Source organism: Lissotriton vulgaris, chromosome 8 (assembly GCF_964263255.1).
Source record: "Lissotriton vulgaris chromosome 8, aLisVul1.2, whole genome shotgun sequence".
NCBI classification, from domain to species: domain Eukaryota; kingdom Metazoa; phylum Chordata; class Amphibia; order Caudata; family Salamandridae; genus Lissotriton; species Lissotriton vulgaris.
This window is the reverse complement of record NC_141696.1, coordinates 1,279,324,069-1,279,336,828: the sequence shown is the minus strand read 5'-3', so window position 1 is coordinate 1,279,336,828 and position 12,760 is coordinate 1,279,324,069. Positions and strand designations below refer to the sequence as shown.

The 12,760-nt window shown below is 47.0% G+C and overlaps 1 protein-coding gene across 1 annotated transcript in view; it reads left to right on the top strand.

Annotated features, from left to right (window-relative positions):
- The first annotated feature begins 2,460 nt into the window (after positions 1-2,460).
- Positions 2,461-12,760, top strand: part of SAP18 (Sin3A associated protein 18) — a 49,304-nt gene continuing 39,004 nt past the window's right edge. The window contains exon 1 of the mRNA XM_086935204.1: positions 2,461-2,690. Within this exon, the coding sequence (XP_086791330.1) occupies positions 2,556-2,690 (135 nt within the window). The 5' untranslated portion in view covers positions 2,461-2,555. The remainder of the gene's footprint in view (positions 2,691-12,760) is intronic.

Below are 12,760 nucleotides of genomic sequence, written 5' to 3'. Positions count from 1 at the left end.
CCGTCCACACAACGGGCCTCACCGATTCACCTGCATCAGGGATGAGTTATCCCGCACTTCGTCTGGTATGCGCTCACTCCGCCACTACGCTAGCTCCGTTGTGAGCCGGAGCAGCCAGATCCGTGCCTCGTCACCTCCGTCTGGCAGTGTCGCAATGACTGGCCCCGGCCTGAATATTGGTCCCACTGCAGTCCGCGAACTTCCACACGGTGTAACTGCGCCCAGGAATGTCGGATTTGAAATCGGACAACGGGATCCGTGTCAGCGTCGGTTCACCTTCAATATTTCACGAACATCGATGAGGATATGTGACAGGATTAATACGGAGGATCGGAGGGTCTTCGGAGCTCCGAGCTCACGCGGCCATCTTGGTTGCCCGCGAAGCTCCTCCCCCATTTTATGTGTTTTTATATAGCGCAGACTTTACCCGAAGGTGTCAGAGCGCTTCACAATAGGAACAGTAATGATACATAAGGTGAGAATTACATAAGAACAAATTACACAAAAGCAAACGTTAAGTTACATGAGGCAAAAGTGACAATTGTGAGCAAACAAAATACAAGAGGTAGCAAACGGTACATGACATGAGGAAAAAGTGACATGTGTGCAAGTTACAAAAGCGTACAAAGTACAAGTAGAGTTATAATACTGCAAAAAATGGCAGACACTCAAGCACATGAACAAACATTACGTAGGCAATAGTGGCACTTGTGCAAGTGTCTAAAGCAAACAAAATGTAAGGGGTAGCAACCAGTATGTTACACAGTGCTTTAAATGGGCCGGTACTCACTGGTACTGAGTACCGGCACTTCTTATATTTTCCAAGCTGAGTTACTCAGGGTTAGATTGAGGAGTTGGGCACAAGACTGGGGCATTCCCTTTTTTTGGCAGCATGTTGGCCGTTAGCCGTCTTTCTATATTATTCAGCTGTGGCAAGCGGCCCAATGGGGTTTGAACGGCCTACTGGAGGCCTGTCGCAGGGGGAAGAGGGCCTCTGCTCCGTTTCTAGCCAAATGCAAGCTCTTATTGTCCTCAGCCCCCCCCCCCCCGGTCCCCAGTCAGGCGTCGATTCTGGGTCGTTTTGTTAATTGTGGGTCATTGACGAGGGCCTGTGCCTGCATGTGGCCGGACGAGCCCAGGTAAAAAGGGCCATTTTCACACCTTGGCCCCCACTGAGTGTGACTGTCTTTCACCTGACTCACTTGGCCCTTCAAATCCACCCCCACCCGCCTGCTGGGACATTGAGTCCATGATGGGCGGGGATGAGGTGGTGAAGATAGCTTAAGCTGCCACCTTGGTGGGGAGATGAGGTGGGAGGAGGTCAACTGAACTTCCCATCGGAGGCCAGTATTGTTATTTACCTGCCCTCTACCCTGCTGGAATTTGCACGTGCTCAAGATCCAGCACAGTTCACTGTCTGCCAATGCCAGCTCTACGGCCTTGGGGCCTTCCGTCAAGCGGAGAGGAGGGAGAATGGTGGTGGAGGAGTGAAGGTGAAGAGTGAGGGGGAGGGAACAGAGAGTTTAAAGTAGGAAACGGTAGAGAGGCAGAAGGTGTAAACGCAGATAGAGATAGGGAAGAGATCCAGACGGCTATGGAAAGCAGAAGAGAGGTGCGGAGAGGGCAGATTACAAATAGAAAGAGTAATGAGAGAGAGTGATAGGATATAATTGGGGTAACGAGAGTGGGACAGATTTAGCTACAAACGGGAGAGCAGTGAGTGCGGGAGGGATCTTGTGCTTAGAGATGTGAAGACAGATCGAGAGTGTATGTTTGTTCGTGAGAGACAAACAAAACCAGATAGGAAGAGAATCAGCAGGTATTGGAAAAGAAATGTGTGGAAGGCTTTTTAGCGTGTGTGCACTCCTGAATATATAAGGATTCATTGCACCAAATGCAGGAAAGTAGTAAGTTTATAATGATTATGATATGAAGAAGCTGCAAATATTACAAAACAAAGAAACATGAACATTTGTTGTTTGGCCTTCATTTTGTGTAACAAGCACATTTTGTTGATACGGATACATTTCTCACATGTTTTGTTCTTGCCTGCAATCAGTGTAAGTGCCAGAGTGTCTCCAATCCTAGAAATCGATTATTAGCTTGAAAGTGCTAATAGTGCTGTTGATTGCTTGGCTCAATCGGGGTTTTAGCTGTTAATCTGGGCAAATCATAAATTTGAGACCACTATCCAGGGCAATGCAAGGTTAAAAGCCACGCCCCTAGCTGAATTTAATGAGTACCTGCACTTATTTGTTTCCCGTTTAAAGCGCTGATGTTACTAGAGAAAAGTGATGTGTGCATGTTACAATGGAATACCAAACAGAGGTACAAGGAGTTGCTGGATGTGCCTCCCCGACCGTCATCTTTTCAGCTCATCTCTCTTTTGTTTGGTTGCTGAACACGCCCACATTCGTGAGACCAACCAGCTAAACCCGGGAGAGGCGCGAGCAGTCCTGTGCGAACTCTCGCGTGTTTAACGGCCAGTCCCCGCAGTGACGTGTTTAATACGCTGCGGAGGCGACGCAGCTGCTTTTTGGTTCGGATTCTGTGTGATGGGAGGGAGCCGCTCCCCGGCGGCAGGCGCAGAGGTGGCGCTCGCGGCGCGAAGAGATAAGATGGCGGTGGAGTCCCGGGTCACCCAGGAGGAGATCAAGAAGGAGCCCGAGAAACCCATCGACCGCGAGAAGGTACCGTGTTCCCTGAGGGACGGACTGCAACGGGAGGAAAGACTCTCCACTGGCCGTGTACTCCTCTGTTTTTTGCGTAGCGCAGAGTATGCTAGACGCTTAATCCCATTCGTTGATCCGTTTATTGGGATAGAGCGAGAGTTGGTATATACTTCATTAGATTATCATGGTGCTATGGGCATGTTTAAAGTATATGTGTGTCTTGTTTGCTAAACATTCTTTTGTGGGCACATTCTAGATCGTAGGCCCCCAACCTTTTCTGTTTTATGAACTACTTATTTCCAATTAAAATCTTATTTTCAATTAAATAATCCTGAACCGCTATTACTCATATACTTGCAATAGCGGCCAAATCTGATTGCATTAGTGACCATCATAGTCCAGGTTACCAGCAGTGATCACCTTGGTCCAGCAGACACGGTAACCAGCAATAATGTAAACATATGCTATGTCAAAGTGGAACACCTCATGTGTAATATATAACAACCATAACTGCAAATTACCTATTCCCAGAGTTAGAACCGACGTTTTTTTTACTGATTAAGAGGCAAGCTTGTGGAATAAAGTGCCTGAATACTAAAGATATATCTCTGAGGAAGCTATATGCTAATGAATTGGTTACAATCCTATTTAGACTCTAGTAATCAGACCCCCCAGGATATAGTGGCATGGATTTGCAAATTTAGCGGCACAAATATGGAAATTTAGCGGCACAAATATGGAAATTTAGCGGCATTTTTGCGGCACTTTATTTTACCCCATAATCATTCCTTTTCTGCCATAAATCAATGGAAACTGTTTTAGCAGAGTATTCCACTTTGAATAGGCAACCTGGAATATGGAATAGAGGAAGCAGCCCACAGGTGAAGGCTGTTATCCCTTGGAATTGCAATTCTTCATCTGAAATCGCGTAATCCTAGAGGGTCTGCTGCCAATGCACTCCCTCCCTGAAACACTACACTGCCGCGTGGGTGCCCAGCACTGCCGTTAAAAGGCGTGCTGGCAGGACTGGGGGAGCAGTGATGGAGGCGTACCGGTACCTCAGTACTGGAACAGCAATGGCTGAGTATGTACACCCTCCTATGGCTGTGCTGCCACAGGCGCTGCAGAGGCACCGGGGCCTGCACCACCCCTGCTGATACCCAAGTGATTGATCCGCAGAGGTCATTATTAATAGATATCCTCCATTAATGCCCACAGTTGTCTACTACTGTTTAATCCACTACAAGGTCCCTGGATAAAAAGCATGAAAGGTCTCTTCGATACCGTTAGACTAATCCCCCTAACCAGTGGATTAACCACTAACATTGGGTCTGGAGTAGCGTGCTACTCGCCGCAAAGCGCTTCAATGCCTCGTCAGGGGTGTTAAGCACTATTTAAAGACAGTTATAATACAATATGTTTGCGTGTCTCTGCTAGAATTAAAACAGAAGCGGTGTTCATAGCCAGGACTGAAACACATCTGAAAAAGTACTCTAGTACTTAACAAGAGAACCTGGTAGAGTAAATACAGTCCCTGAGTTCACATGGCACCGAACATAGATAGTGAAATGACACTCGTGACCATCAGACTGCATGCAAATCCTCTCTTGCTGAATAACTAAAATGCATAGCATATTCACCTTACAAATCACAAAACAAAAAAAACGGAGAGGTGTGACTCCTAATAAACAAGAAAAGAGAATGAGCGATGACGGCCGATAGCTTTGCTTCTGTGAGAGAAATAAGATCTGAAGCTGAATAAATCGAATGTATTAGAGGGAAGTGAACGGTTAAAAAAGCAGTGATCTATCGACGGCCTCACCGAAGCAGCGACCAGTGTGAAATACATTTAACCTGCTACCTGAGCTATAAACCCAGAAACTGCGAGAAGCGACCTCTGTTTCACAACACCATTGAAATCCTGTGGTCTGTTCATCACAACACCATTGAAATCCTGTGGATTTCAATGGTGTTGTGATGAACAGAGGTAGTTTCTGGGTTTATAGCTCAGGTAGCAGGTTAAATTAATTTCACACTGGTCGCTGCTTCTTTTATTTGCCTATGAAAATTCTTCTAATGTTTCCATTTTATATATCACGGGGCCAATCACGAAGGAAGGCATGTAAGACGGCTTCAATACTATTATAGGCAAATTGCTTAATGAATAGGCCCCTATATGTGCAAGGTTACTCAACACTATTTCGTTCGTCCAAATAATGTTTTTTTTTTCTAGGTGCTTTCCGCTCTTACTTTATTGCTCCCTTGCTAATTTTGGCAAGGGGTGAAGTACTACTGCACGCTCACAACTTTTTTGTGATAACATTCATAGCTGAGATTTAGAGATTTTTTTATTTAAATACAGGTTGGCGTTCAGCCCGCGCACACCATGTCCTGAGAAGGCAGCACGTGTAACCTGACTCCTGTGTTCTCTCTACCGTCTGCGCGCGCCACCTGGTGATCTCTGCCCGAAGAAGAGGCGCCTCCTCCGTTGCGTCATTAAAGCTTAGAAAAGAAGCTCATGGCTGGACTGACTGGGAAACTAATTTTTATTATATAGTACTGGCTTCTCATTTTTTTTTAAACATCGAAAACAATTGTCCACATTTTCGTGCAGCTCACGACGAAGTGTCTACTGCTGTACGTAGAACTCTTACAGAGACAACAAAGGGGAATGTCCTTCTGTTCGTTGGGTTCTCTCGTGGCAAAGAACACCTTTCAGACCCCCAGGATATAGCGGCTTTTGTAAAAATGCCTCGATTTCTACAAAAGTGCAGATTTCGCGGCAAATCGCGAAATCCTGGAGGGTCTGTAGTAATGAGTTTGGGTGGACAACCTGGGTTCCATTATGTATTGCAGAACACATTCGACCCTGTACCGACCCACTATTTTAAAGAAATTAAAGGTCTCCAGAGGGACTTGTTGTGGGATGGCAAAGCTCGCATCGCCCTTTATAAGCTGACACTCACTTGGTACGACGAGGGCATTAGCCTCCCAGACATTAAAAAATACTACTGGGCTACACATTTAGCGGCCATCAATCATGGAATGTACAGCTGTATTGATGACCCTGGCTATGCCATGGATAGATGGCTATTTCCCGGAGGCAACTATAACAGGGCACTATATTCACATCCCAAAAGGAACACCTTGACAGGCCCCACCAACCATGCCGCCAACTTTTGGCACAACACCACTATTATTTATTTATTTATTTTGAAAGTTTTATATAGCGCGAACAAGATCTTCGCAGATATCAGAGCGCTTTACAGAGGAGGGGAGCAAATATACACAGATACATCAATCGTGTTAAAAGTACAGTGAAGTGATATCATAAACAATCAAGTAAGTCAATTTCAAAGTCAAATAAAAATGCAAAGGGTTCGAACAAGTAGTACAGATGAGTATCGAGTCTTTGAAGTTGATCCCCAGTAGTGGTTCAAGTGTATTTAGCCATGAGGATCGCCTTTACTTCTTTCTTGAAAAGTATGGTAGAGGGGATGAGCCTGGTTTCAGGGGGGAGTGAGTTCCAAATCCTGGGAGCCATTCCTGAGAGAGCGTTTATAGGTTTTTTCCTTGCGGAATCTTTTGGGCTTTAGCAAAAGATTGTTTGTGCCTCTAGTGTTTCTGGAGCCTCCAGAGATCGTCAGCTTCTGAGCGAGGTATCTAGGTGAGCTCAGGTGGACAGCCTTGTGCGTCAAACAAGCGATTTTCAGGTGTATTCTGGCTTCAAACGGCAGCCAGTTCAGGGATTTGAAGTCAGGGGAAATGTGTGAGTGTTTTTTTGTTCCAGTGATAAGTCTCGCTGCGGCGTTTAAAGAGGCTCTTATGGGTGCCGTAGTAGCTAGGGGGAGACCGCAGAGGGCGGTGCTGCCGTATTCTATTCGAGTTATGACTAGTGATTGTACCGCAGTTTGGAAGTCTTTGGCTGGAAGGAAAGGTTTAAGTTTCCTAAGGGTGTTGATTTGGTAGTTCGCTCCCCTAGTTGCTTTGTTGATGTGTTCCTGCATGCTGAGATTGGTGTCAAGTGTTATGCCCAAAGATTTCGCGGAGTCCACGATGGTGGGTTGAACATTGAGTGCCGTTAGGTGTTTAAGCCACATTTGTGCGGTAGTGATCTTCGCAGGAGGTGAGATCAGAAGGAACTCTGTTTTAAGGGCATTGAGTTTGAGATGATTAGCGGCCAGCCAGGATTGGGTGCTTCTGATTGTTGAGTTCAAGAGCGTGATGTCTTTGGGCGATTGTAGTTTGAGATAAAGTTGGGTGTCATCAGCATACATGTGGAAGTGAACATTGGATTCTTGCAGCAAGGTGGTGAGAGGTTCCATAACTAGGTTGAACAAAGTTGGGGATAGGGAGGATCCTTGTGGTACGCCTAGCGATACAGGTCTTGGCGCGGACATCAAGTTGTTGCTCTTGAATTTCTGCGACCTGTTATGCAGAAAGGACGTGAACCATTTGAGCACAGTTCCAGATAGGCCCATTCTTGTGTTTAATAGCTCGAGTAAATTCTCATGTTTGACGGTGTCAAATGCGGAGGAGAGATCAAGGAGGATGAGGAGGCAGGTATCGTTATGATCTAGGATTTGGAGGGCGTCGTCGATTATGTGAGTCATAGCAGTTTCAGTACTGTGATTTGCTCGGAAGCCTGATTGGTGAGAGTTGAGGAGATCAAACTGAGTAATGTGTTTAGTCAATTGTATTTGTGCGCATTTTTCCAGCAGTTTGGCAAGGGTCGGAATGTTGGTAATGGGACGGTAGTTGTTTAGGTCAGAGGGGTCGGCTGTAGGTTTCTTTAGCAAAGGTGTGACTTGTCCAACTTTGAGGGAGTCGGGAATGGTCCCTTGTTGAAGTGAGCTGTTAATGATTTTAGTCCAGAGTGGAAGTAGCGACGGGGTAAGGACTTTGACAGCGTTAGCATGAAGGGGGTCCGTGAGGTGATTGGATGGTTTCAGAGTGCTGAGCAGTCTGCCAATTTCTTCTTCCGTGTAGGTGACAAAAGTTGACCAGGTGGCATTGTTTTTTGGTTTAGTGGGTGCTATGCAGTGGGGTTTGGGATAGAGGCTTGCGTCCATGAGGAGATCATTCTTTATGTTGTCAGTTTTTTGGTTAAAGAAAGAGGCGAAGTCTTCGCAGGAGGGAGCTTCGCACATAGTGTTGAGAGGTTGGGGTTGTTCTTTGGATTGTGTTCGGATAAGCTCAAACAGCTTTCTCGGACGATTTTTGGCTTGGTCGAGCTGACGGCTGAAGAAGTCTGATTTTGATCGTTTTATTTTCCTGAAGTAGGCACTTCTCTTTTTCTTCAGGGTTTTTAGGTTCAGTGCAGAGGGAGCTGATCTCCAGGTGCGCTCTGCCAATCGCATGGCGCGTCTATCATCATTGAGACTCCCGTCGTACCAGGGATTGGAGATTTTTGCGGAGGCTTTTTTTTAGCTGCAAGGGTGCGACTTCATTAATTATTGAGGTCATAGTGTTAAGGTAATGATCAGTCAAGGATTGGACGTCCTTAACGCCAGCAGGAGGAAGTAGTAAGTTGCAGCTGTTGGGGGGCAGAGAGTTTGAGTTAAGTTTTTTCATGTCTCGTTTCCAGACTTTGGGTCTGGCGGATTGAACAGGGTTAAATTTAACTTTTTCATTGATGAAGAATGTGATAATATTATGATCCGACCAGTCACAGGGTTGGATAGATTCGAGTTGGATAGAGGCCTCTTTGGAGATGATAAGGTCGAGGATAGAGCCTTTCTCGTGTGTTGGACTGTTGCAAATTTGAGTGAGGTCAAGGGCGTTAAGGAAATTCTTCAGACTTTTTACCACCGCATCATTATGATCGTTCCAGTGGAGGTTGAAGTCACCAAGGTATATTTGTGTGAGTTGTCGCCCGGAGTTGGTTGAGATCATATCCATGATTTGTTGGGAGAAGGTAAGGCTGTCGCCGGGTGGGTGGTAAACGCCGTAAAGAGTGCAGATCGGTTTGCCTTCGCTGATAATATCGAGGCAGATGTATTCACAGGAGGTTGGGGAGGGTAGGGAAGGGGAAGTTACTTTCAAGACAGAGAGGTTGCTCCTGTATATACATGCGATTCCGTCACCTTTTTTATCGCCAGACCTGTCAAGTCTAGTGATGTGGTAGTTGGGGGGAACCAGAATGTCCATTATAGGTGTAGAAGATTCTGTTAGCCATGTTTCAGTCATGATGATTAAGTCAAGATCCAATTTTAGGATGAGATCGGCGATAGCGGAGGAGTGTCTAGCGGCTGATCTGCAGTTGAGGAGAGTGCATTTGAGACGGGGTGTGTCGAGGGTGGAAGGGGGTTCTAGAGCGAGGGGGACTTTACTCAGGTTACTATGGATAGCGATTCTGTTGTTCAGTGTGGGGGGTCTAAGGGGATTGGAGTGAATCGTAGGAATGGCAGCGAGAGTGTCGGGTGTGTTGCTATGGGGAGCTGAGTCGTAGGAGCGGAGGAGGGTGATTGTGTCGAGGTCCGTGAGAGGGTTGCAGGAGCGATGGGGGCGGTTTTCACGGTTGTGAACAGGGATTGAGGTCCAGTGCGGTGGGAGTCGAGTGCGAGAGTTCGCCGCCCGGGTGGAGGACCAGTTGGGAGGGGAGGTGATGGTGGAGGCGCGTGTGTGGTGTCTGGGGTGTGTGCTGAGTAATTGTTTGATGATGTGAATGTCTTGTTTGATCTGGTGGAGGGTGTTGGGTGAGGGGTGACTGGAGCGTGATAGACAGAGTAGTTGTTGTTTGATGATGTGCATGTCTTCTTTGAGCTGGAGGAGGGAGGCCGTAAAGTGGTCCAGTGTGGGAAATGTGTTGGGGGAGGGGATGGGAGGGTCGGGCGTGGATGACATAGGGGGGAGGTTGGTGTTGTGGATGAGAGTATTGGTGGTAGGCGTAGAGTGCAGGGTGGAGGATGGGCGTTTATTAGTGGTGAGGGGGGTGGAGGTTGGGTAGTGGGGGGTGAGACTGGGGGGGGGGAGTGGGATTGTAGATGGTTCTTTTTTGAGGGGGTGGAGTTGAGTTGATGGAGGTGGTGTGTCCTGTTTGATTAGTTAATGGGTGGAAGTGGGGGCTGAGAATGGGGGGGATAAAGGGTGGGGTTTGCCTTTGTGTATGTCGGTCTGATGTTGATCTAGGTTAGGCGGGTTGCGGGTGGGAGCTGTGGTATCAGGGGTGAGAGGAACGGGGATGAGGGCTGGTGTGTAGGGGGAAGGGGTGAGGTGGTTGGTGTAAGAGGGAGAGAGATCTATGTCTGTGCTTGAGGGGTGTGGGGTAGCTACGGTAGGTGGGTGAAAGACGAAGGTGCCGGGAGTAAAGGAGTGGTGCATGTCGTTTTGGGTGGGAGCTGTGGTATCAGGGGTGAGAGGTAAGGGGATGAGGGCTGGTGTGTGAGGGGAAGGGGTGAGGTGGTTGGTGTAAGAGGGGGAGTGATCTATGTCTGTGCTCGACGGGAGTGGGGTAGCTACGGTAGGTGGGTGAATGACTAGGGTGTCGGGAGTAAAGGAGAGGTGCATGTCGTTTTGGGGCTGGGCTAGGTTAGAATGAATGTGGTTTGAGGCTGTGGTGTCAGGGGTGACAGGAATGGGTGTGGTATGAGAGGATGACAAGGTGAGGTTGGGGGGGGGAGGGGGTACCGCTGGAATGTGTGGGTGAGGGATCTATGTCTGTAAATGTGTAGTGCGAGGTAGCTACATTAGGTGGGTGAATGTCTAAGGTGCCGGGGGTGGAGGAAAGGTGCGTGTCGTTTTGGGGTTGAGCTAGGTTAGAAGGGTTGTGATTGGGGGCTGTGATTTCAAGGGTGATAGGCCTGAGGGTGCTATGAGTGGGGGTCCGATGAATGGCTAGGTGTTGTTTGAACGTGGGGAACAGGTTGTCTAGTAGTTCCAGGTTCTTGTCTGTGGATTGAATTAGGATAATCCCGTTATTGTATATAGTGATGGTGGTTCTGCCCGGGAAGAGTTGGGATGGTGTGATGGAGAGTTTTAGGCCATGCGTGAAATTCCTGGAGGTGGAGACTGTGAGTAAGGTGAAGAACGCTTTTCTCCATTGGGCTCTGCGTGTGGTGTGGAAGATGATATCAATGTTCAGTGAACCATTGACTGGTGAGAAGTAGGTGTCTGCACAGGGAGTTTCAGGGTGGGACCTCAGGAAGTTGTGTTTAAAGCGTTTAGCGGCTTTTTTAGTGAGTGAGGGTGGGTAGTTGATTCTATATGTGTGCTTGCCGACGGGTTCCATGATGGGAGGACAGTCTAGGTAGGTGTAGTAGGGAGGGTGCACTGTCCTCAACAGTTGCGTGGGCCTAAAGTGACACTAGTGAGTGCACAATAATGCTATACGCAGAGTACAGATGCAGACAATAATAGTGAGATAATGGGAAGTGACACTATTGAGTTGCCAAGGTATTTGAGGTAGTAATCGGTGCATACAGGACTAACACTTGATATGGGTGCGAGTTGCACAAGTGTAGGGTGCACAATAAAGATATAAGGGAGCAGAATACTGCGAGCAGCTAGTAAATATGAGGTAGTAATCAGTGTATACGGGAAGGAACAATGTAAGTGCAGGTTACATCAGTGACAAGTCTATGTGGGATATTCGTCAGTACATTTTAGGAATAGGAGTGAATTCGATGTAGGTTATAAACAAGTGGCGAACAAGTAGAAATATAATACTGACAAAAAACTGGAATAAAATAACTGTGCAAACCATCAAAATATCTAATCGAAGGTGACAATAGGAGAAGTGTGGCTCAAGTGGTTGGAGCGGCAGACCCGGATGCAGAGGTCTGGCCCGGACCAGGGTTCAATTCCCCGCCTCGGCGGGTCTTGGGCTCAAATTTCCCCGGACCTGACAATTCTCGCCTCGGTGCCTATTCCAATCATGGAGTCCCACTCTGTAACTCTGGGCAATAGCTTGCTTAATCTCCACAACGGCCCCTCGCAGCGGGATGCCTGGCTTTCACCTTGGGGATGCCCTGTAATGGGTTATCTCGCAGGGGAATACCAGGACGGGTTCCCTAAGCAAGCGCTGGGACGCTCTCGGGCAGCCATGCGCTCTACAAATCAAATTTCATTTCATTTCATAGTGAGTAGTCAAAAATATGTAAGGTACAGGAGTCCGTGACACAATTGCACACACAAATTATATGAAACAACAAGTGGCATTAGTGTGCAGCAACGAAAAATATATGGGGTATAATATATGAAATATAAAACTGACCAAATACTTGAACAAAATAACTGTGCAGACCATAAATAATATCTAAATCGAAGGTGACAATAGTAAGTAGTCAAAACTATGTAGGGTACAGGAGTCAGTGACAGAATACAATTGCACACACAGATTAAACGTTAGCTTTGGCGTTAGCGAGCAACAAAAGAAAAATATATGAGGTAGCAAACGGTGCATTACCGGTGACGATAAAGTGGGACGTGCAAGATACAATTGGGAATATAGAATATAATGCCACTGTAAGAGGCAATAATATACGGGTAGCAATAGGTGCAGAAAAAGTGAAATGTGCTGGATACAATTAGGAATATATTAATAAATATCACTGTGGAAAAGCAGACTATCTAACTCCGACGTGAAAACGCCAAGCTGTGCAGCCGGTAAAAGTAGTCTGAGAGTCTAAGAGGCCTTGGGTCTTTAGGTCGGAGGTAGAAATGACTAGTCCATGATGGTCTCCCAAAGTTAGACAAACTAAGATGGCCGAACCGATAGGGGAGATAGAAATATTGGTCCTTTGTCTGTTGTTGTTACTTTGGGCTCATAGCAGGACCATTTCACTTTCTATTCGAGCAGGCACTGCTCATAGCTTGCTGGGAGGGAAAAGTGGGGGAGTTAAAGCTGTGGAGCCTCGTGGACATCAAAGGTACCAGCGAGGATTTATTTCTACAGTTTTATGGCCCCGGCCATGTTGCTCAAGGAGGTAGTTTACGAATGTGCGCAGTTTTATGGCCCCAGCCATTTTGTACAAAGGAGGTAGTCTAAATGTGAGCAGGCGGGTGGGGTGAAATAAATACCTTATGCCTCCATAAGCGTGTTGAGCTTGCCAGCAGAATGTTTGTTGTTGTAATGCATTGATCCAGAT